Genomic DNA, 27,478 nt, shown 5'->3' with positions numbered 1-27,478 from the left:
TATCTATATCTATATATCTGAATATTAGTCTGTATCTATATATATGGATATCCATCTTTATCGCATTATCTGGACATCTATCTATATATCCGTCTATATCTATATATGTGGATATCTATCTATATTTATATATCTGGATATATGCATCTATATATGTGGATATCTATATCTATATATCTATCTATATTTATATATCTGGATATATCCATCTATATCTATATATGTGGATATCTATTAATCTATATATCTCGATATCTATCTATATCTATGTATCTGCATATCTATCTATATCTATATATCTGGATATCTGTCTATATCTATATATCTGGATATGTACCTACATCTTGATATCTATATCTGAACATCTATTTACAATTACTGGCCACTTTATTAGGTACACCTTACTAGTACCGGGTTGGACCCCATACAGAACCGCCTCAATCATTCTTAGCATAGATTCAACAAGGTACTGGAAATATTCCTCAGGAATTTTGGTCCAAAATATGTACTAACAAAAAAAAATTGGTAGCAAAATGCGGCATTTTACCTGCAGAAACACCAGAAAAGCACCACTGAACCACTATACTGGATTTTAAGTGTTTATGCTGCCTTAAAATTTCGGTTCAGTCAACTTAAATATCCCATTTTTCACTAAATATGTCAAATTTTACCACAACTAGCCCTAGATTTTAAATTGTGATAGCTAGAATACAATTTGATGACAATAACTGTGCTTTAATATTGTAAAAAATTTAACATTAATTCTAGTGTTAAATTGTAGCTTAAGCATAGTTATTGTTATAGTGGCTATTCATTCATTCTCATTCTGAATACGAATCATTTTTACCCCGAACTCCATCTCCATCAAACTGTATACATGCCGAATTCTGGCCAGCTCAGTTCAAGAAATCCACAGCCTACGAATGACTCAGCAGCCATAGACGAATCTTTAATAATAGATGACGTCTCATTGTGTCTGACAGCTTTGGTTTAGCTTCTTCTGCTCTTAGGCTGCATGTGATTCACTTTGGTTTCAATGCATGGTTTCTGTTTCTGTTGTTGCATGCATGAACATTATTTTCTGCTTTTTTTTCTGTTCTCTTTTCTTTTGCTTTCCCCCCTCTGTCTTTGTTTTTCACCACGCTGCATGAAGGATGAAGGGAACCTGTGGAAGTTGAGTGTCTGTCTCGATGTCTGTGTCAGTGTGAAGCAGAAACCCGAGAAGGCTGGAGAACAGATTTAATAAAGTATCTCTTACGGAAATAGTACACCCGAAATGAAAATATTGTCATTATTTACTCAACTCTCATGTCATGTTAGCAAGACTATTTCAAACAACAGGAAGTGATTTATGCTCTTATATTCCAAAATTGACCATAAAGAATAATTTCAGTGGTCATATATGCACTACTGTTGTTATACTTTATGATAGTCGCTGTCCTTTTTGGTTGTATAAATCACCATCTATTTATTTTTTGCAAAGTGATGTAGACATTCAGCTTCAGTGTTATTTCTTGTCAAATGGGAAGTTTTTATAATTTGAGTAAGTTTGTACTTTTATTTTACATTTACATTATATATCTACACATCTAGATATCGGTCTATATCTGGATATCTATCTATATTCTACATATCTGAATATCTATTTCTATATATCTGGATATCTATATCTATTTCTATCTATCTATCTATCTATCTATCTATCTATCTATCTATCTATCTATCTATCTATCTATCTATCTATCTATATATATATATATATATATATATATATATATATATATATATATGTATATATATCTATATATCTATATATATATGTATGTATGTATGTATGTATGTATATATATATATATATATATATATATATATATATATATATATATATATATATATATATATATATATATATATACATACATCTTTATTTACATATCTGAATATCTATTCATAATTATATATCTGGATATCTATATAGATAGAACTGGATATATATCTCAATATCTATCAATATTTATATATCTTAATATCTATCTATAACTATATATCTCAATATATATCTATATCTGCATATCTATCTATATATCTGGATATCTACTGTATCTATAAATTTGAATATCTATCTATATTAATGAATCTGGATATTTTGATATATTTGGATCACTAGCTATAGCTATATAGCTGGATATCTATCTATATATACTGTATATATCTGGATAGCCATCTATATATATATATATATATATCTGGTTAACTATGTATATTTTTGCAGTATATCTGGATTCTAATTATGTATATCTCTGGATATCTATCTATATCTATAAATCTGGTATCTATGTATATTTATAAATCTGGATATCTACAGTATCTTTATCTATGATGATTCTCTTGATATCTATTTGGAAATCTATCTATATCTATATTTTTGAAAATCTAAATCCATTTATTTATATAACTATAATTATAACTATATATATATATAACTAAATCTATATATCTAGGTATCTATATATTTATATATCTGGATATCTATCTATATCTCTGGATATCTATATCTGTATATCAGGATATCAATATCTATACATCTGGAAATCTATCTATATCTATATCTGGATATCTATATATCTGGGTATCTATGTATATTTATATATCTGGGTATCTATCTATATCTATATATCTGGGTATCTACAGTATGTATATTTATATACCTGGATATCTATATCTCTGTATATCTATATATCTGGATATCCATCTATATCTACATACAGTATCTGCATATCCATCTATATATCTGGATGGATGGATAGAAAAATAGATGACTCTCAAGATAAAAAGACTAAAATATGACTTCTTAGTGAACATTTTGTTTCAAGTAAAGACTATAGTTTTTGTCCTAATATTTTACTCACCTTATTGCTAACTATAATAGTAGAATCATACAGGACTGAATGACATGAGAGCGAGTATAAGAACTGATATCATTTTCATTTACATCTTTAAATGTCTAACCTCAGTTGTTCTCCTTGTATCATTCTACATCAGTAGGAGTGTGTCGTGTGTGTGTGTGTGTGTGTGTGTGTGTGTGTGTGTGTGTGTTTGTTATTTATTGAGCTTGCACATTTCTACTGTATATAATGGATTGAAGAATGTAAGGTTTACACTGAGCTCGTTTTTCTTTCTGAAGACAGACCTTGAATACAGGAGCACATGTACCAAAAGAAAAACACAGGCACAGCGCTGTCATTTTCTGTTTAGCAAATGGCTTTTATCTGAAATATATTACTCAGAACACACTGACGGGAATATGATCTCAGTCACTGTCAAGTTCATGGGTCACGTCAACTCGGGATCAAGCTAACTATGGTGTTCGCTGCTTAGATCCTTCACCAGAACCGTGTTACCATCCCCCTCGCCCTCAAGTGATACAGCGTTATTGTGATCTCGCTAACATTTCTGGGTCAGCGCATCTAGATGCTAATGCGCAACTTCTATGCTAGTCCCCCATTTGAAGACTTCCACCCTAAAACCAAAGCATTTCATCAATTTTATACTGTCATTTTGACTAGTGCTCAGCAGAATTGAGTACGCCCCATTTTGAAAATTAATATTTGTATCCATTTCTCAGTGAATATAGGTCGTATATGTTGGTGCATTTGAACAAAAGAGATTAATTAAATGGATATAGTTATAAAAAATAACATTTTAGTCACCGAACATCTTTAGAAATAGAAATATTTGACATTTAAATTCATGCAAAATATTGGGCAAAAATTACAAACAACAAAATTGTTAAAAAAAATTTTTAGTTTTGCTTTTTAAAAATGTTGTATTTAATATTTTCCCTTAACATATAAGCTTGGGTGTACTCATTTTGGACTGTTATCATAAGTTATTTTGTTAGATTAAGATTTGGCTTCAGTACTGACTAATCTAATGTATATGCATGAATATAATATTGTAAAGCTTCCTATACACTCTAAAAAACGTTGAGTTATTTATTTAACCCAGTGGTTGAGTTAAACAAATTTGGTGCTTTGTGGGTTATTTTTAACCTTTATTAGATTATTTATAATAACTCGACTAGTTGAGGTAAATATTTGGTGTTTTGTTGGGTTATTTTTAACCTTTATTAGATTATTTATAATAACTCAACTAGTTGAGGTAAATATTTGGTGTTTTGTTGGGTTATTTTTAACATTTATTAGATTATTTATTAATAACTTAACTAGTTGAGGTAAATATTTAGTGCTTCGTTGGGTTATTTTTAACATTTATTAGATTATTTATTAATAACTTAACTAGTTGAGGTAAATATTTAGTGCTTTGTTGGGTTATTTTAAACCTTTATTAGATTATTTATAATAACTTAACTAGTTGAGGTAAATATTTGGTGTTTTGTTGGGTTATTTTTAACATTTATTAGGTTATTTATAATAACTCGACTAGTTAAGGTAAATATTTGATGCTTTGTTGGGTTATTTTTAACATTTATTAGATTATTTATAATAACTCGACTAGTTAAGGTAAATATTTGATGCTTTGTTGGGTTATTTTAAACCTTTATTAGATTATTTATAATAACTCAACTAGTTGAGGTAAATATTTGGTGTTTTGTTGGGTTATTTTTAACCTTTATTAGATTATTTATAATAACTCAACTAGTTGAGGTAAATATTTGGTGTTTTGTTGGGTTATTTTTAACCTTTATTTGGTTATTTATTTAATAACTCAACCAGTTGGGTTAAAAAAATTAATTTCAACAGTCAACTGATTTAACTGACACAAAACAGCTGTATTATTATTTTTGCTTAATGTTGTTTTTGCGTTATAAATTTTATTTAAGCTATAACGCAATAATATTGTTGTTATTTTTTATCAAATTACCTCTCTGTGTTATGTTTTATATACAATTTACCATCCAAGACCACTTTTTAAAAGCGTTTGAATGTGGTTAAAATGTATTGTACATTGTGGACACTGCGGCAGCTGCTGGACAGTCTCTACAGCACACAGAGCTTCATATTGAGCGCAATCGACACAGGATTTTCTGCTTGCACAGTTTATAACTGTCTGCACTTTGTTCTTTGTTTCTTTATTGTTTGTGATTCTTGATTTATCTTAACAAAAGTGTCTGGAACTAAAATGTAATGGAAAAAAGCAAGTAATAGTAGCAATAGTAATACCAGAATGGACAAAATAACATTTAATCAAAATAATTCAAAGCATTGGGTTAAATTCTACAACCCAATGCATTGGGATAAAATAACCCATAGTTGGAAAGATGCTATAATAACCTATAGTTGGGTTATATGTTGGATTATTTTTAACCCAACTATTTTAATAGAGTAGAAAACATTCATTTGAATGACAGACTTGACAGCACTATGCTGAGCACTGTATATTCTAGTTCCTGGGCTGCTTTCTGGTGTTACATTTGTGGAAAAAAAATCCAAAGACGAGCAAATCTCTTTCTTTTGCAGTCAGATGTGACCTTGAGCAGAAATTGTAACCTCTCTACAGCTCTACGGGTGACTAATTGTTACCGCTCTGCCCTGGTTCATTAATGCATTTCACCCAATCAAATTAAATGACTAAATTAGCCATCAGAAATACAGCGCCGACTGAACTCCTGGCCTTATAAGTTCTTTATGTTGCCCTGCAGGTGAGTGACGTTAGAAAGTAAAAATGAGCTGTGTGTAGTTCACTTTAGCTGAGAGGTGATGAATTTGACAGAAAGTATTTCTATCCAACCAATCCTCAGAGTTTAAGAAAGGGTGACCATTTGTTCTAGTTTTAAGTTAAAAAGTCCATCTACTTAAACCAAACTTACTTTTAATCTCTATTTTATACTTTGTTGAATGGCTATTATATTTATACACCGACAAATCTTATGTTCAACAATGTCCCAAGCATGCACAGGACATCAACATGACGTCATATTGACGTTGCACCTCAATGTCGTGGAGACGTTCCATTTTGTTTGGAAATGAAAATTGGGTTGAAGCCAGAACTCATTATTAGATTGACGTAAATGTCCAACGTCTAACCAAATATCAACATCTAATGATGTTATAGCTTTAAAAGTTGTATGGACGTTACAACTATGATGTCTATCAGACGTCAGATTGTGGTTGCCGTACCCAACGAATAAATGTCAGTATTTGACGTCAATATTATGTTGGTTTAAGACGTTGGCATGACGTTGGATTTTGGTCACTTTCTAACACAACCTAAAATCAAATAAAATATAATGATGTTACAGCTTGACATTTTGTGGACATTATGACGTTGAATTTTAGTTGCCATACCTGATGAATAAATGCCAGTATTTGATGTCAATATGACGTTGGTTTAAGATGCTGGATCGACGTTGGATTTTGGTCACTTTACAACAACTAAAATTAACCAAATATCAACGTCATTTGACGTTGTTATTAGACATCAAAATAACATCTTTAGATGCTGGCTAGCCATTGAATTTTGTTCACCTGATGTCATGACCTAAATCTAACCTAATATTAACGTCATATGTGGCAATTTAGGAACAAAAAGAGATTTACTGTATACAGCATCTGAAAGCTGAATAAATAAGTTTTACATTGATGTGTGGTTTGTTAAAATATGACAATATTTTAATATTAATCATATTAAATGATGGTTCCAAATGGTGGTTTTAGACCAAATCTAGTTCTTACTAAGCATTATACAATTTCAGATGCAGCAAAGTGAGTTTACAACATACCAGAGATTTCAGTTTCATTATAAAAGTTCAATTTCATTTTTTAGTTTCTGAATGATTCAGCGGTTTTGAATGAATCTAATAAAACCATAATTAAATTAGGCATTCGCAAAGAGATAGTTTTTGTTTGACTCCTTGTTTATTGTTTTTGTTTGATTGGAATTATAGACTTCATGGTCATATGAAGTGACACTATATTGTAAAAATGTGGACTATTTGTCTCCTTTTCATTAACTACTGTGTATCTGAATAACAGCAGCATTTTAACCCTAAATGATTCAGCAATAATGAACGAACTGGGTGAGTCAGTGATTCCAGTCAGCCAAATAGGCTCCTGAATGAATCAGCTGTTTCAGTTTAATTGGTTGAATGAGTGAATCAATGACTCGCTCATTAAGACCATCCTTTTATCTTAGTACGCCTACATTGTTAGCCAAAAAATAAATAAAAAAATCTAAATAAAAAAATACCCAAACATGAGCAGAGTATATCTGAATCTTTCATAAAATGAGCACCTGCATGATCTGCTACCATTTGGTCACCTTGGATTCATAAGGTTTTATCTGCGTTCTGAATGATGTTGAGATATTGAGCTTCAAAGTTTTTGCATTCGACAGCAAACAGTATGTGTGTAACATTTGTTTTTTTTATTAACAAATCTTAAAATGTAAACAACTCATATAAAAACATCCCATAATGTAAATAAGTTGTCATTTAATATGAATATGTCAATAACTCAATTTTGTCAAAAATGTCAGATAGAATCTTACAATTCTAAGGTGACGATTTGACAGATACTTTAATATCAAACAAAACCCTTGGATTTGAAAATAGTAAGGGTTATAACCTAATTAATACAGATTTAACTTATTTAACATTATTAAAAGTGCATGAGCTCAGTGGCTGATGTTGTTGGTTTGCACGTAGTCGCTGACTTTTCAAACTGTTAGCTAGTTATTTAGCTTTATTACCAAATCTCCTTCTAATATGTAAAATGGTGTTCAAACTCAGCATTTAAGACTGAATAAAGCCCATAATCAGTACCTGAGGTATAAGTGTCATAGTAGTTTATAGTGTTGTTTTGTTGTGATGTCTCGGAAATAGAAGCAGTTTCTAAAATAGAAATTTTGCACGTTAAAACTTGTTTAACATGGAAACATTACCTTTTATCACGTCACAGCGCCACATCGCATGTAGTTAAGACATGTTATAACAGTGACAACACGGCAGATATACTATATTTTAATCGTATTTATATTTCTCATAATAGAAAAACACTTTTTAAAAATTACTGTAAAGGTAAGTTTCAGACCAAATCTAGTACTAGCAATATAAAACACCTACTGGGGATTTCAGTTTCGTATTAAAAATGGTGGTCAAACTAACATTGGTAGCATTTAACACCGAATAAAGCACATAATCAATACCTGAGGAGATAATTGTCATAGTAGGTTATGATGTTGTTTTGTGTAGCGATGTCTCGGAATTACAAGCAGTTTCTAAAATCGAAATTTTGTGCCTCGTTGTCGCAGATGGTTAGGACACAAACTCGTTTTAACATGATAACAATAACTTTAGGTCATATAGGCCAAATAGGTAGGACATGGTATAAAAGCAACAACATGGCGGATGTACTACAATTGAATTTCTATTACTGAATATTATTGTAAGGGTAGTTTTAGACTAAATCTAGCAATATAAAACACCTAGGGATTTTAGTTTCATATTAAAATGCAGTTTAAACTCACTTAACTTTTAGTTTCTGAATGATTCAGTGATTTTGCATGACTCTAGTAAAATAATAATTAAATTAGGCATTAAAAAAGATTTTGTTAATTGATTTAATTTGATTGGTTTTAACCTTAGAGTCTTACTACTCTAACTGAATAAATACAATAATTTACAAGAAATATGTTTACATTTGATAGTTAGAGATGAAGTATATGTGCCCTTATATGAGTTACAAATGCTCCTGGATGTGAACTGAAGACGATTTTGGGATTATTGTCTTAATTTCTGTGGCCATCAAGTGTTTTTTGCTGTCTGGATGGTTTGTTTTGCATGTTAAGTTTTCTGAAACCAACATGAAAGCATTGCTGTAAGTGTGAAATGTATTAGTCTGAATGCTTAGCTAACTGCATTTTTCAGTAGGCGGTGATATGTTACCAAAAATAACAAACAAGCCATGCAGAAATTACATAATCTTAAAGAAGACATCAACAAACACCATATGCTACAGGAATTTCAGGTTCATGCAGTTCGTTTATCCATCATCAATCTTCAATTGATTCATATTGGATTTAAATGATACATTAGCTGATAAAAAAGGTCAGCTTTTGCATAATTTCTGAAGCAAAAAAAACGTAAGTAAATTATTAACACGAAATCTATAATGGGCTATCATGCTAGATTATTAGATTTACTAGGCTTGTGTAAATGACAGTCCAATGCAATTTTGCAGAAATCCTAAACCTCGTGTTTTTGCAACAATCTGCTGCTAGCAAATATGCGGCGACCGCTAACCAATGCAAATAAAATCACGTTCAAGAGCTATTAAAGTGTTGGTTGTCATGTTAAACAGTGGGTGTGACAAGAAACATCCCCCCTCGGTCAAATCGATCTCTTGACCACATTAGCACAAAAGGAAAAAAAAAAGGCTGACATGAGATGATGGCTTGTTTTCATAGAGCAGGAAAGAGCATTTAGCCGTCTGTAAGGACAACAATGGTGTAGCGGTGTGCAAATATTATGATGCAAAGTCAGTGACAGGAGATACATTACACTTTTGTTCAATCGATGGACAGGAGAACTGGCCACACCCTGACGACAGCACTTTAACAGACACAAGCGGCTAAACACAGCATTTTATTTCACAGGACAGCGCTGCTTTTTAAAGGGATAGTTCACATTAAACAGTTTACTGTCGCTCAAGTGGTTCCAAACCTTGATGAGTTTCTTTCTTCTGTTAGAAAATATTTTGAAGAAAGCTGAAAATCTATAACAATTGACTTCCATAGAAGTAAAAACAAAAACTACACTGTAAAAAAAATGTGTGACAAAAAGTCATGACAACAAATGTTTTATGTTAATTTAATTTATTAACTGAATTAGGTTTCAAAGATTTAGCCAATTAAAGTTTAAGTCAACTCCAATCAATATCCCTATAATTTTTGCATTTGCTGGCCACTTTATTAGGTACTAGTAGTACCAGGTTACACCCCCTTCTGCCTTCAGAACTGCCTGAATCCTTCATGGCATAGATTCAACAAGGTAGTGGAAATGATTTTGGTCCATGCAGTTGCTGCAGATTTGTCAGCTGCACATCCATGATGCGAGTCTCCCGATCCACCACATCATAAAGGTGCGCTATTGGATTGAGATCTGGTGACTGTGGAGGCCTTTTGAGTACAGTGAACTCATTGTTATGTTCAAGAAACCAGTCTGAGATGATTTGCACCTTATGACATGGTGCGTTATCTTGCTAGAAGTAGCCATCAGAAGATGGGTACACTGTGGTTATAAAGGGATGGACATGGTCAGCAACAATACTCAGGTAGGCTGTGTTGTTGACACGATGCTCAATTGGTACTAATGGTCCCAAAGTGTCCCAAAAAATATCCCCCATACCATTACACCAACACCTCCAACCTGAACTGTTGATACAAGGTAGGATGGATCCATGCTTACATGTTGTTGATGCCAAATTCTGACCCGACCATCCGATTGTCGCAGCAGAAATCAAGACTCATCAGACCAGGCAAGACCAGCAGGTTTTTCCAATCTTCTATAGTCTAATTTTGGTGAGCCTCAATTGTCAGTTTCCTGTTCTTAGCTGACAGGAGTGGCACCCGGTGTGGTCTTCTGCTGTTGTAGCCTATCCGCCTCAAGGTTGGACATGTTGTGCGTTCAGAGATGCCCTTCTGCATATCTACTGTTGCCTTTCTATCAGCTGGAACCAGTCTGGCCATTCTCCTCTGACCTCTGGCAACAACAAAGCATTTGCGCCCACAGAACTGCCGCTCCCTGGATATTTTTTTCTTTTTTGGCCCATTCTCTGTAAACCCTAGAGATGGTTGTGCATGAAAATCCCAGTAGGTCAGCAGTTTCTGAAATACTCAGACCAGCCCTTCTAGCACCAAGAACCATGCCCTGTTTAAAGTCACTTAAATTCCTTTTTTACCCTATCTGATGCTCAGTTTGAACTGCAGCAGATCGTCTTGACCATGTCTACATGCCTAAATGCATTGAGTTGCTGCCATGTGATTGGCTGATTAGAAATTTGCGTTAACGAGCAATTGGACAGCTGTACCTAATAAAGTGGCCGGTGAGTGTGTGTATGTGATAAATGTTACATAAAAACATTGAAATATCTATGTAACAAAATAGTTTTGAATAATTTAGTTTAGTTTACAATAGAATAACAACTTTTTATCAACAATTTTAATAACAAATTTGGAAAAAACTTCCTCAGATATTTATAGAATAAAAAGTAAAAAAAAAATGTAACACATACCTGTAAATCCAGAGAAACTAAATATTTTAAAGTGATGTGTCATTTTCGGTCAAAAAAAACAAAACAAAAAATATTCTAGTTGAATAGAAGTAATATTGAAGAAGTAAAATTTGCCAGGGGTGTGAATAATTTCAGGCTTAATTGTATGTAAGTCATATAAATCTCATTTTATATAAGCATATTATAAGGAATATCTGCATACATTTGTAAATGCATTACTCCCTTTATGAAAAGCACAAATAGTCCCTGGTGATGAAGTGATATTGGCATTAATAGTGGCAGAGGAAGAAATGTCATGGTCATCAAACTCAGTGGCTGGAGAGAAGAGAGAGCAGCGAGGGATTGGATTAGTCAGAGGAGAGGAGAGAGTGTGTAGGTGGGAGTTGAAAAGGCTGAGGTGGTGTCCAGGGAGTGAATGGCACTGCAGTAACTATCAATCAACATATGACTGCAGCCTGCAGTCTCTATACACATCCAGCGTTTACCCAGACACAGGCTCGTCTTTCTCTTTTAAAGAAGCAGAACGTTATGTGGCCTGCGATATTTCTAAAGGATAAAGTCTTGAAAACTCAATTACAGTGCACTGCAAAAAAATCTGGATCTGGATCTATATTTTTGTGAACTTTCATGTGAAAAAGTTTAGTTGAGAAGATCTTGTGGCAAAAGAAGACTTGAAGCACATTTATTTCTGCATCTATTCATGGTGTCTGTAATATAGACTAGCTGCAGTTTTTAAAATAACACATTTTATGACATTTTACATCAAGTGAAATGCATGAATATATCATATAAAACTCTTTATAAGAAATAAGCTGCATTTTTTAACTTTGGAGATGGAGAGGTTTTGTTTTTGTTAATAATACTAATTTAAAATCCACCCATCCATCATTTATACATCCAGCCATCTATTATTTATCTGTTCATCTAGCTATCATTTATCTATCTATCCATCTATAATTTATCTCTATCCATCCATCCATCCATCCATCCATCCATCCATCCATCCATCCATCCATCCATCCATCCATCCATCTATCTATCTATCTATCTATCTATCTATCTATCTATCTATCTATCTATCTATCTATCTATCCATCCATCCATCCATCCATCCATCCATCCATCCATCCATCCATTAACCCACCCAACCATCCATCCATCCAACCACCCATTTATCAATCAATCCATCCATTCATCTATCCATTGACCAACCCAACCATCCATCCATCCATCCATCCATCCATCCATCCATCCATCCATCCATCCATCCATCTATCTATCTATCTATCTATCTATCTATCTATCTATCTATCTATCTATATATCTATCTATCTATCTATCTATCTATCTATTTACCCATCCATCCATTGACCCACCCAACCATCCATCCATCCATCCATCCATCCAACCATCCATTGACCCACCCAACCATCAATCCATCCATCCATCCATCAACCATCCATTTATCAATCCATCCATCCATTGACCCACCCAACCATCCATCCACCCATCCATCCAAGCATCCATGCAACCATCCATTTATCCATCCATCCATCCATCCATCCATCCATCCATCCATCCATCCATCCATAAATCCATCCATCCATCCATCCATCCATCCATCCATCTATCTATCTATCTATCTATCTATCTATCTATCTATCTATCTATCTATCTATCTATCTATCTATCTATCTATCCATCCATCCATCCATCCATCCATCCATCCATCCATTAACCCACCCAACCATCCATCCAACCACCCATTTATCAATCAATCCATCCATTCATCCATCCATTGACCAACCCAACCATCCATCCATCCATCCATCCATCCATCCATCCATCCATCTATCTATCTATCTATCTATCTATCTATCTATCTATCTATCTATCTATCTATCTATCTATCTATCTATCTATCTATCTATCTATCTATCTATCCATCCATTCATCCATCCATTAACCCACCCAACCATCCATCCATCCATCCATCCATCCAACCATCCATTGACCCACCCAACCATCAATCCATCCATCCATCCATCCATCCATCCATCCATCAACCATCCATTTATCAATCCATCCATCCATTGACCCACCCAACCATCCATCCACCCATCCATCCAAGCATCCATGCAACCATCCATTTATCCATCCATCCATCCATCCATCCATCCATCTATCTATCCATCCATCCATCCATCCATCCATCCATCCATCCATCCATCCATCCAATTATCTATCTATCTATCTATCTATCTATCTATCTATCTATCTATCTATCTATCTATCTATCTATCTATCTATCTATCTATCTATCTATCTATCTATCTATCTATCTATCTATCTATCTATCTATCTATCTATCTATCTATCCATTCACCCATCCATCCATCCATTGACCCACCCAACCATCCATCCATCCATTCATCCAACCATCCATTTATCAATCAATCAATCCATCCATCCATCCATGCAACCATCCATTTATCAATCCATCCATCCATCCATCCATCCAATTATCTATCTATCTATCTGTCTGTCCGTCCGTCCGTCCGTCCGTCCGTCCGTCCGTCCGTCCGTCCATCTATCTATCTATCTATCTATCTATCTATCTATCTATCTATCTATCTATCTATCTATCTATCTATCTATCTATCTATCTATCTATCTATCTATCTATCTATCTATCTATCTATCTATCTATCTATCTATCATTATAACTATTATTTATACATCCATCTATCTATATATTTATCTATCAATCTATGAATTTTTACTAGTGATGCTCCAATCAATCAGCTGAAGATCGGTATCTGCCGATAATCACACTTCATGACTCAATCGGTACTCGCTGATCTGGCCGATCTCATGAACCGATTGCTTAAGAGGACATTTTTTATGTTTTTCACCCTGTTGCAAGTTAAAAATTTCTTGAAACACTTCTTGTAATACACTTATTGCAATAAACAGAATAGACCTATTACGTTTTAGTAAGGAAGTAATGGATTTATAGGTGTGCATTTTTCATCTAACAAAATGATTTGATCTGTTTTGTGTATTATTTTTTGTAATGATGCTTCTGATCATGATGACGTGTCCACACTAAATGGCTATAAGAGACATGTTTAAGGGACTATATGCAACATCCTTAATTTATGTTCTCATTGGTTAGGAGAAGCTCCACCTCAGTTTTAAACTTAGGTGCAAAAGGTGCTTTATGCAATAGTACACTTACAGTATATAAAGCTTGAAGCATCAGAATCAGTACTCGGTATCGACCTATCACCATGACAAGGTATCAGTACTCTGTACTGATAAAAATCTGATTGGAGCATCTCTACTTTTTACCCTATATAATTCACAACCATTCAATAACACTGAAAATGTTATGCATTTAAGCTTTTTCTCATTTGTATTTGCTTGTGTTTTGTTCTGCAGAGACTAAGCAGGAGTTGGAGGACCTCACAGCTGACATTAAGAAGACAGCCAATAAAGTGCGCTCTAAATTAAAAGGTATACAAGGAAATCCTTATTTTACCAGCACTTTTCAAATTCTTTATAATTGTTTTGAAAAACCACTAGTGGATCTTTATGTTCATTTTGACTTACACAAATTTATGTAAAGCATTAAGAACAGGGTGAGATTTATTCATTGGTAAATTGGTAATTTTGGTAATGTTAGTTTGTATAATACATGCTTCAGTGAATCAAATATATGTATTTATTTAAATTATGCCTAGTTTACTAATAAAATGTATTTAAGTTGAATGTTTTGAGGGATATTTAGTGTATTCTGAAATACAGTAACCTCTGATTAGCTATTTTAGAGCTTACTCTTGGTCAAATTCTACAAGTTGCATCAAATTTGACTGTACTTTAAGGCTATATGTAAATACAAACAGCTGTTTTACAAGAAAAATGTCTTGCGAACACTTACAATGAGTGCTCTAGATCTGCCAGTGTCAGACTGTTGAATAATTCTTGCCCTGACTGATTGTCTTGATTATGCATGAACCCCGATAATGGTTTGAACAGATATGCAGGTGGTCAAATGTATATTTATACCATCTATTATTTTAATTATTAATATTATTATTTAAGATACAGATCAGAGAAAACTATTTCTCGTTATTTAAGGTATGACCCCCATTCATCTTGCTTTGATGGCATCCACTGGCATTAAGCATTATATATTAGAATTCTTAGAATATTTTCTTATATTTCTTTGATTCTATGTTTAGTGTGGGGAAAATGAGAAAAGTTGAGGTCTATTTGCAAGTACACATGAAGTCGAGATCTATAAAAGCTCCCGAAACCCTCATCATCACGTAGGCACAGCTCATTTAGATGCAATCTTTGATTCAAATGGCAGCCACCCGAGGTGAAGGGAGTTGAGCAATAGAAAATTATGAACAAGTCGGGGGTTTGACTAATCTCGTATGAAGTGTTCACCATATCAACTCACTCAGAGAAAGACAAAGCTGGAAAAACGAGATAAATATTTTTCAGTAACTAAAACAATGAGCACATTAAATCACCTTTCAGGGTCCTGTGAAATTAGTTTGCTCCAGAACCGTGACAACATTTGCATTTAGAAGACATGAGCTGATATAAATGTCTGGTAGTTTGTCACTTCCAAATGGATCAATAATTTTTTTCACCTCATACGTCACCTCGTAATTCAGTTTCTCATCAAATCTTCTGTCCAATCACCTGCTCTCTAGTGTCTGACATGCCCTGCCCCCTTCTCAAGAAACTTCTAATTTGCATTTCATTTGACGTGCTTGAGCTCAACCACTCTCACTGGCAGAGATGTGATAAAAACAAAATGCTATTGGCTGTTTTTGAATAAGGGGAGGGGCTACTTAATGTCCTGCCCTCTTGTTTCAGTTGAAATTAGGTCAAACATCGAATAAAGAGCCCTCACGGGACCTTTAAATCTGCCTAAATGAAGTGCGATGCACATTACTATTCAGAAATTAAGTTTTGGTATATTTATGGCAGCAAATTTACAACATCTTAACGTAAAATGATTTTGATCCACATGACAACTCGTATAATATGACTCAAATAATCATAATTTACTTTAAATGATTTTACCACCTGAACCATAAATGTTATGTGAATAATCTCTTACAATCACTACACAATTGATTGGAAATACATATTATTTAAATTGGATACAATCGCAGGTAAACCTCCCTCCTCTGACTTCTACAAAAGCTCTACCAACAGACCCTAGAGGCCATGGTGTTTAGCCTCCTTGATAGAGCAACCAACTCCCATGCAAAGAATTGTCGGTTCGATCCCAGCTCAGACCGGGCTGGGTGCAATAGGAGCAGTGGGTTACATGTGGGGGCTCGTGTGGGATGGAAGTAAAGTTTGGGTGGTGAGCGTAATGAAGCCCAGCAAGCGAAGTGCTATGCTGGCAAACGTCACTTCTCTGACCTCTAAAGGTGCTCTAGTGATAGATGCTAGAGGCCATGGTCTTTAGCCTCCTTGATAGAGCAACTACTCCCATGCAAAGAATTGCCAGTTTGATCCCAGCTCAGACTGGGTTGGGTTACACGAAACATACCAAAGAAATTATTTTATCATAATATACTGAGATTATCAATCATTGTATGATTGAACATATGCTGTAAAAAAATATTAATGCCTTAAATTGTTTAATTAAACAGCGACCAAGAGTTTCCTTTTTTGAGCAATTTCTTTATGTTTTTAAAATGCACTTAATCAGATAAAATTGATTGAATCAAAATAAAATATCGAAACCTTAAAACATTTTTGGCAACAGTTTAAAATAATCGTCCATTACTTAATGTTAGGTAATGTACAAACAATTAGTAATACATTTACTATGGTATTTATTCATCTTTGTTATTGATAGTTAAATGTGCAGCAGGTGATTGTCTTCAGAAGCATTTTGTGTTGTGCTGGTTGAGTCTCTTCACATTCCAATAGTAATGATTAAATTAAACGATCGAAATGTATTCATATGTATTTTTATATTTTGAGTAAGGCATAAAACTAAAAAATGTTCATCCAATAAAATAGTCGGGCCCACATCTCTCATAATTCCGATAAGCAGGCCAAACTGTTTGTCAGCAAATGCAGATTTGAACAACTGCGCAGACGTTTGTACGCAGCTCCAACGACCGCCACGCGTTCACGAGAGAGGGAGAGAGAGCACACGTGCAATCGATAAAAACCTGCTAATTCAAAACTTTTTAAAAACCTGAATCGATATTGGAGTTACCTTTGCACGCTGGAGGAAAGGATGACACAATGTCTGAAGGGTTTCTCTTAGACAGGTAATGTTCTGTTTTAACACTGTCTAGCTTCACGCAAAGCTGATGTAACGTTAGATGTTGTTGTTACAAATGGGTTATATCTTCACAGAAGTGTTGTTCAGCCACTAAAATCTTCAGATGAAAGATTGATAAGACTATTTTCAGTTTTATAAGGGACCTTTTACAGCATCAATAATGTAGTTTTTTTTATTAGTTGCACAACAAAACACAGCTATTTCGCCTTGTCTCTCCCTTTATAGTTTACCATGCAGCTCTAAATATTCGATCTGAAATATGATGTCAGTTTGGCTTACACGCCCTCAGACAAGCACTATCCGCTTGTTAAGTGGTGATGTGTTTGTGACGTATGTAATACTGTTTCCGGGTCCAAGCCGGCATTCATTTGAGTGGAGAAATCGTTCGTTTATGATCACGTTTTATTCCTACCACACATTAAAGTTAATTTTATATAAAATCATAGTGTACACAACAATCTCTGGGCTTGCTGCATAACAAATACCAAAAATTTAACAATTTCTAAAAAAATTTATCACTTTCTGGCCATCGGATATTAGGCATGGACATATATATTGCGATCGTGATTTTTGAAAGCATTAAATCGCTTTGTAAACGTTATTATTACCATTTCATGAGTCTCCCCATTCAGTTGAATAGAGCGTTTGGACCCGGAAGCCGCTTCGCGTGACGTCACACTTAACAAGCGGATAGTCGCTTTTAACACATGAGAGAGGGTTCTTTGGCTGTGCTCGTGTTTCAGGAGGCGTGGCTCTCGACGGCAGGGGAGGGACTGTGATTCAGAGGTTTATGCTAAGCTTTTAGCATTGTGGAAGATCACCTACTGCGCCTTTAACCTTATTTAAGTTATGTTAGTTCATGTTAACCCACGGTGCATTAGCTAATGTTAACAAGCACAACATAGGATGTTAATAATGCATTAGTAAATGTTGAACTATGATTAATAAATGCTTTACAACATTTTGCTTTACAACATGGACAATTATTCTAAAAGTACTACCCATTTATTGCGTTGTTCTTTAAAACTCCATTAAAATAAGCCACAGTGATGGTCCTTCTGATGGCAACTTCATCAGCAACACATGGTGCGCTCGGCTCCATCAGAACTGAATCCCATTGTCTGCTGAAGTGGACAGTGAGATCTATTGTCCTTCAGAGATTAAGGGACTTGTTATTACTCTGGGAGCACTTTTGTCTGACACCTAGTGCATGCACTTTCATTGTAACAGCTCAGTCTGCCAATTACGTCAGTGTCATCGACGCATTTGATGGTGTTGTAGATGCTGTGGCACCTCAGTAACTGTTGTAACCTGGTAACCAGGTTTGGACAGCTGTGAAATGTCAATCTTTGTGTGTGTTAAAGGAAGACAGTGTATAGACTTACCACAGACCTTTTTTACTAGAACAATGAATGAAATGCAATTTGTTTCTGTGTTGCGCAGCTATCGAACAAAGTATCGAGCAAGAGGAAGGGTTGAACAGATCATCTGCAGATTTGCGGATCCGCAAGACACAGGTATGAAAAGAAACCACGAGAAATTAAGCTAAATTTGATGATCTCTATTCTCCTAGTGATAAAGATTGCTACTAAGTCGGTTCAGTCAAATAGTAATGTGAATAATGAACTTAATAAATAGTCGAAAATTCAACAATTTAGTATCATCAGCTTAGTTTTGCTTTCATTACTTAATCTTTTTTCCACATTAGTTTATTCTACATCCCAATAATAATCACTTTTTAAATCAATTTCACATTGTGTATGTGGGTTATAAGCTGTTTTTATTTTAATGTCAAACATATTAATTTGTTATAAATAGTTAAATAATTAAATTTATTCCAACAACTTACGAACAGTCAAAATAATCAAATTATAGCATATTTTATTTGGCATTTGTAGGGATGCAATGATTACAGAATTTGGTTGTACGATTATAGTATGAGGAATAATCACGGTTTCTTGGTTATCTTGATTATTACCTATTCATTCATTTCAAAACACTACTAGTTTAGAAAACCACATGAAAACACCTTATATTTTAAAGTGTTGTTTATTGCTGTGCAGTAACCAAATTATACTGCACAAAATAATAATAATAAAAGAAACAAACAATAGTCCAATAGTCCAACTTTTGATAATTAAACTTATAAATAAATAAACTTATAAAAATAATAAAATTTTCATTAAAAATAAATGACAAAACAATGAATGAATGAATAAATACATCAAAATAAGAATAAATTAAAAAATAGTATTGGTCTAATGCAGGGCTATTCAATTAGTTTGTCATGGGGGGCAGTTCATGAAAAGCATTCTAAATGAGGGGCCGGAGAGATTTGACTTGCAATGTCACTGATGACACAACAGCATATAAGAGCCCATATGTTGTATTTTTGCTCCTTAAGAGACCCATGTAGTATTTTTCTGCATTAAAATGTTAATATGTTGTATTTTGAAACTACATAACATCAGTGCATTGTACAATGTGGCTTTTTTTTTTTTTTTTTACAAACATTCAAATGTTGTATTTCAAAGCACAACAAAAGCAGTGCATTGCTTAAGTAGACTTCTTCTACATTTAAACCCATTCACATGTTGAGTTTTGAACTGCGTAACAATTATAGATGCAACTATTATAGATTTTGGTTGTACGATTATATAGTCTGAAGAATAATAACGGTTTCACGGTTATCTCATCTAATGTTAATTTAAGCTTTATATTAGCTTAGCATTTAAATGAACTGTTGTTATCATCTGCGTTCATAAATACATAATCATTTTAATCATTTGTAAAAATTTGTCTAACATACCTTGCACTGAAAGTCACGGACAACTCTTACCGCTACAGCGTGAGATGTTTTCTACTCGGTGCGTCTTTAAGGCAAAAGCGCAACGCATATTGGCATTTATTACATTGGAAATAATCAACTCGCGGGCGTAAATGATGCGATGTGTGTATGGCCCGCTGCTATAGTGAATCCAATGTGCGTTGGATTAAACAAACTAAAGTTGAGATGTTTTCAACTAGGTGTGCCTGGAAAGCACGTGCACCACTCCTAATATACACGTGCAAGCCACGTGCCTCTATGTTATTGAAAATAACATACTTGAGCGCCCAAAAGACATGATACGTAAACAGCCCCTTAGTTAATAGCCTCAGCTATAGTTAATCCAGCATGCGTGCATATAAGCCTCAGTGTACAAGGTGAGAACTTTTAATCAGCGCACAGTTGGCATAACTTTGTTTAATTGCAGCAGTTTTGTTTCATGCAGAAACGCGGTGTTGAGAAGCCTTTACAATTAATTAATCTTGACGAATTTGGTTAATCGTTGCATCCCTGGGCATTAGTAAAGCAATTATATATATATATATATATATATATATATATATATATATATATATATATATATATATATATATATAAATATATATATAAATATATATATATATATATATATATATATATATATATATAATTTGTAATAATTTCTGTATAATAATCATATTACCTAAACATTTAATGAAAAATAATTCATTAGATCACGTGTATAAAACATGAAAGTAAAAACATAAAACAATAGACAAATACTTGTATTTAGTTCAACTTGAAACTCAAATGTACATTTAATAAATCTATTCAGACATTAAAAACCAATTAAAAATCACAAAACACTAAAACTAAACAGTCTAAAAATAAAACCTACTCAAACTGACTCTAACATACAAAAAAAACTACTAGATAACTAGCACGTACAAAATAATACAAGATAATAAGAACATAATAATAATAAGAGGGCTATGAATCTTTTACTTGAGAAGTGTTCAGTGGGATGTTCAAGCTCTTATGTTTTCATGTTTAGCTTCTCTAAAATGGAAGCGATATTCAGCAAAACAGTGACAAATCTGACCTTCAGGCTGTCCAGTGTGTTCAGAGACAGACACACTTCCTGTGACCTCTGCCCTCCCACTGAGCATCTCGGTCAAACACCCTCCTTAGTGCCATCTGCTGTCCAGAAACAGAATAAGTGTCATTATCTCTCACATAATTGCAGCAAAAGCAGAGCCCGATTTCACAAAGATCAGTCATGGACCATAACATATATATTATATAGAGTTAAAGTCAAAATTATTCATCCTTCTGTGATTTTTGTTTTCCTTTTCAAAAGTTTTCCAAATGATGTTAAAGAGATCAAGGAAATTTTCACAGTATTTCCAATAATATTTTTTTTTTTCTGGAGAAAGTCTTTTTTGTTTTATTTCGGCTAGAATAAAAACAGTTCTTAATATTTTTAAAAGCATTTTAAGGTCAATATTATTAGCCCCCTTAATCCCTTCAGACCCTGTGTCCATTACAATGGACATCACATGATGTCACCCCATATTTTTTGTGGTTCCTGAGCATTTCATCAAGCCTGCAGTCCATGAAAGTGGACGATTGTCATTTAATCAAATGGCAGTGAGGCTCTGCATATTGCAATTTGAAAAAAAAATCCACTACACTGAAAAGTAGCATGGCATCACTTCACTCCAGGCCACATTTACAAAGTTTTTACTCAGATTTATTGATACGTTTGACAATATTTCATAGATCGTATGTTAAAAAAAATACAGATTGCACTTTCTAATTAAAGTTTAAAATCTTTTGTATGATTGCAAGCTTTAGATCAGGATTTTTTCAGAAATCTGTTACTAAACTGAAATCTCCAGTAATGCTGACTGAACTTTTTTAAATTTAAAAAAACTGTATCGATGACCTAATTCACTGCTGAAACCATTTCATATGCAGAATATACAGATCTTGAAGTATGTATAGCAGATGAAAATATGTCCTTATGTGGCATGACGAGGAAGATGAAGATAAAGTTTGTTATGCAGTATATACAACAAAAACCTCAAAATTAAAGTAAAAATGTTACAATGTTAATGTTTGGAATTAAAAATAAATAATTTTGAAGATTAAACCAGCAATCATCTATGCTTATTTTGTATTTTATGTTGGTATAATACAACTGTTCTGACCTCATGTCCATTTCAAGAGTTCACACTTAGCTGATGATTGATTATAAGCAAGTTTGGCATGCTGTCCCGGGATAGAGCCCTGAGCTCGAAGGTTTTTGAGCCCTGGGCTCCCTCCCGTTTGGAGGTAGAGAGGGGAGCCTCGAGCTCAGGTAGATCTCGACAACTCCCCTTTTTATAATAGCTAAAGATTAAGATTGAAGGCTATCTACTTCAAAATATCTACTTCAAGGGTGATGAATATGTATTATTATAATTTGGTCTCATTTATCAAGAGCTGTGAAAACATTACATTTTTCAAAAACTTAGAACATAATGACTGAAGGAGTTATGCCTTTAAATGTCACTTTAAGCTGAATACTAGTATCTTGAAGAATATCTAGTCAAATATTATGTACTGTCATCATGGCAAAGATAAAATAAATCAGTTATTAGAAATGAGTTATTAAAACTATTATGTTTGAAAATGTGTTGAAAAAATCTTTCAGTTTTTCGGGAATATATATACAGGGGGCTGACTATTCATGAGGGATAATAATTCTGACTTCGACTCTATAACAGCCTACTTTCAGCATGTCTATTCACATCCTACATTTTCACGTCTCTGATGCCTCCACAACTCCACCTTTTATCCCACAGCATTCCACGCTGTCACGCAAGTTTGTGGAGGTGATGACAGAGTACAACACCACGCAGTCCAAATACAGGGACCGCTGCAAGGACCGTATTCAGAGACAACTGGAAATTAGTGAGTTCTGCTTGCACATACACACCCACACGCAAAAAAAAAGAAAAGAAGAGAGAAAATCTTCCTCCACATTTCTGGAACGTGCATTTTACATGCCAATTACAAATGTCCGAAAATAGAAATAAACATTTACTCACTATTTACTCTCCTCAAGGAGATCCAACTGAATTTTATCTTTCTTTTTTGTTGTTGAACACAAAAGATATTTTGAAGAATGTTAATAAGTTGATGGTAGCCATTGACCATAACACTTAACTTGAAGGAGTGACTGTCATTAAACCTTTATAACCATGACATGAATGTGAGTGAGATTTTATGCATGCATGTGACAACTTATTAAGTGACATTGGCTCAGTTATGACATTTTAAATGCAAATATGTCATTGTTTGTTATGATATATGAGCAATATCACATGAGTAGCATTGCGAAATGGCTGTATATCAGCATTTGTGGGAGGTGTGCGTTGGCTTGCGTTGGCTTGAGTGCCTTGAGTACTCGCGAAATATTGCGTTTATACAACAGTTCGACAACATAATCGTGTATATACAAAAGAAAATCAAACAGATCCGAGATCCTTTTGTACGAGGAACTACTGTCTTCCGGCGTTCTTTCACATCTGCATCTGATGTCAGAACAGCAAAAACCGTAGCTACTTTACTAACATCACTTTAGAGCTAGTATTTGAATGATTCTCTAGCGTAATATCGAGTATGATTACAAAAACAGGTGATTTTGCTCACATTTTAAGATTAAAAGGCTGAACAGCATGAAATGCCATCAGTCTACAGAGATTTTCCAGTATTTCTCTGTTGTAATCGAGATATCACAATAATTAATACCAAAAAATCCAAAGCAAAGCAAAAACTAGCAGATTACTATGGTATAGATACAGCACTGCAACATGCAAAAGAGAGAGATCGACTTAGAAAGTCCCTTACCTGCCCTATAATGATTTGATAAGCTGTAATTTGAAATGTACGCTGAGTTTTTCTTCCCTAAAAACTTATTATGAGGTCTCTGTCGCCATCTTGTAGTGAAACGTCAACCGCCGACGATCTGAATCTCCAAAGTTATAAATATTTAAAATAGGCACTATCCTTATAAACAAACTGCATAGATGCAATCTAAATAACTACATTTTCACCTAAAAAAAGCCTCAAAAGTACATTATGTAGCCCAACAGCTGCAATATATTTGTCAAACTGTAGTGAGTTTATTGATCTGCTGTCACTCTATGTGAGCGGAGTAACAAACAAGGGTGAAGAGGCTGCAGGACTGCTGTTATTGCAGAACATCACACGGCTATCAGCCAATCAGACTCGAGAACCAGACAGAACTGTTGTATAAAAACAAATACATCTCAAGCAGTCCTTACAATTGTCATGACAACTTGACAATTATACCAAGTCAACATAACTCGTCATCAATTTGTTATAAACATGAGGGTCATGAGTATTTTTCCGATCACTTTTTCAGTCATTAAAAGTGCAAATTATGCTGTCAAATAATTTTTAAGAGCGTCATTAATATTTAGTGACAATTTAATGACAAATTCAGCTTGTATCACTGTAGTTGACGTCGAAAAATATTAATAACGCTGTTATAAAATTCATTGCATATTTATAATGCTTCATGACGGTCATGTTTATGACAGATTTATGACAAGTTTTCTAGTCTTGGTATAATTGTCAAGTTGTCATGACAATTGTAAGGTCTGCTTGTGATGTATTTGTTTTTATACAACAGTTCTGTCTGGTTCTCGAGTCTGATTGGCTGAGAGCCGTATGATATTCTGCAATAACAGCAGTCATGCAGCCTCTTCACCCTTGTGTGTTACTCCGCCCACATAGAGTGACAGCAGATCAATAAACTCACTACAGTTTGACAAATATATTTCAACAGTTTGGCAACATAAGGTGCTTTTAAGGCTTTTTTTAGGAAAAAATGTAGTTATTTAGATTGCATCAATGCAGTTTGTTTGTTTGATATTGCCTATTTTAAATATTTATAAGTTTGGAGATTCAGATCGGCCATTAGCCTCTCACTGAGCAGAAGTTGTCACGACAAAAATAACAGGTTGTGATGTATTTATGTCAAGTTGTCATAAGAAACAATGTCATCTTTACATTTATAACCACATAGCTAAGTTGTTATGACAGTTGCTATAAGCATGCATAAAATCTCCTTCGCATTCATGTCTAATGTCACGATTATAAAGGTTTTGTTGGGGATGAAAAAAATACTATGGAAGTCAATGGCTAGCATCAACTGTTTGGTTTAACAGCATTCTGTTGTGTTGGGTGGCATGGTGGCTCGGTGGTTAGCACTGTCGCCCCACAGCAAAAAGGTTGCTGGTTCGAGTCCTGGCTGGGCCAGTTGACATTTCTGTGTGGAGTTTGCATTTTCTCCCCGTGTTGGTGTGGGATTTCTCCGGGTGCTCCGGTTTCCCCCAAAGTCCACAGACATGCGCATAGGTGAATTGGATATTCACCTAAATTGGAAAAGTTGGCGGTTCATTCCGCTGTGGTGACCCCTAATAACAAAGGGACTAGGCTTAGGGAAAATGAATGAATGAATGAATGAGATTGGAGAAACTTGAGGGTGACTAAACTGAGAAAACAGTGCACATTTTACTGGTAAGGACTTTAAAAAATACCAGTGCACCATATTAAACCCGTTGATCTACTACAGAAACACAAAGCTATTCAAAGTAACCCAGTGTATGCCTGATGTTGACACCCTGTTCTCCTAATATCTTTAATTAGCTGGCAGAACAACTACCAATGAGGAGCTGGAAGACATGTTGGAGAGTGGGAAGCTTGCAATCTTCACTGATGATGTAAGTTTGACCAATGCCAAACTTGTCCAAACTAAGGGTACTTTAACCACAATGATCGTGCTAATAAATAATTTTCGAAAAGTCACACATACAGACAAGAACACTGTGAAAACAACCTCGGTCTGTGAAATCAACTAAAAATGCTGTATTTTGCGTGCCAGGCCAGTAGTTGGCGATGTCACTTTGTAAAGACACACTGTGAACACATATGCCGTTTTGTTGATGTTTTTGTCAATTACTTGTGCATGAATATAGACTGAGCTCATAATACACTTGAAAACTGTTTGCTTTCATAAAAGTTTAGTCATTTTATTTCACTGTTTTCAAAATACTAAAACATTTTCTCTGTGCGACAGATCAAAATGGACTCCCAGATGACCAAGCAGGCACTAAATGAGATTGAGACCCGACACACTGAGATCATTAAGTTGGAGAACAGCATCCGTGAGCTGCACGATATGTTTGTGGACATGGCCATGCTGGTGGAGAGTCAGGTACATCTGAAAATACGACACAGAAAATTACATGTTCATTTGATCAAGTCTGGCAGACACCCAGGAAGAAAATACTACTTTAATGTGTGCTAAGGCACTAATTGGGTTTTTTGCGTAGGGGTAAAAAGACAGATGTGTACTACTAGTAGTAAACTATGTTATTTTATTTTTTATATTACTTCAGTATTGAAATAGTTTGGAATTAGGAATTATTTAATTTTAAATAAGAATAAAGTGAATAGAATAAACTAAAATGTTTGTAGGATATGAGTGTAAATGAGTGTTTATGGGTGTTTTCCAATACTGGGTTGTAGCTGGAAGGGCATCTGCTGCGTAAAACATATGCTGGAATAGTTGGTGGTTCATTTCACTGTGGCAACCTCTGATATAGAGACTAGCCAAAGTAAAAATGAATGAATAAATAAGAATAGTTTTTATTAAAATTTACGATTATTTTTTTTGTTATGTGATGATAATTAAATTTTATAGGTCAATTTATATATATATATATATATATATATATATATATATATATATATATATATATATATATATATATATATATATATATATATATATATATATATATTCGGAAGGTAATTGTTGGTAATATCACATTATATTACAAAGTGATTTTATATACAAACTGGTTTGTAACTGTGGTGAAAATTAAATGTGAAAATATTGGTGCGATTACATTTTATTGTCACTCTGCAACATATCTATGTAAATATAACACCCTGACCCTTAATGTATTAAAATATATAAAATAATAAACAAACGTACAAAATTTA

General features: G+C 34.0%; 1 protein-coding gene across 1 annotated transcript in view; it reads left to right on the top strand.

The window, feature by feature from the left end:
- stx1b (syntaxin 1B) overlaps positions 1-27,478 on the top strand; it is a 91,207-nt gene that overhangs the window by 57,149 nt on the left and 6,580 nt on the right. Inside the window, 5 exon segments of the mRNA NM_131523.1 lie at positions 14,697-14,771; positions 19,030-19,103; positions 23,242-23,350; positions 26,117-26,190; positions 26,547-26,684. Of these exon segments, the coding sequence (NP_571598.1) occupies positions 14,697-14,771; positions 19,030-19,103; positions 23,242-23,350; positions 26,117-26,190; positions 26,547-26,684 (470 nt within the window).

The sequence above is a fragment of the Danio rerio genome, chromosome 19 (genome assembly GCF_049306965.1).
Source record: "Danio rerio strain Tuebingen ecotype United States chromosome 19, GRCz12tu, whole genome shotgun sequence".
Lineage (NCBI taxonomy): Eukaryota > Metazoa > Chordata > Actinopteri > Cypriniformes > Danionidae > Danio > Danio rerio.
Note: the sequence above shows the minus strand (reverse complement) of the source record. Positions and strands in the feature narration are given on the sequence as shown.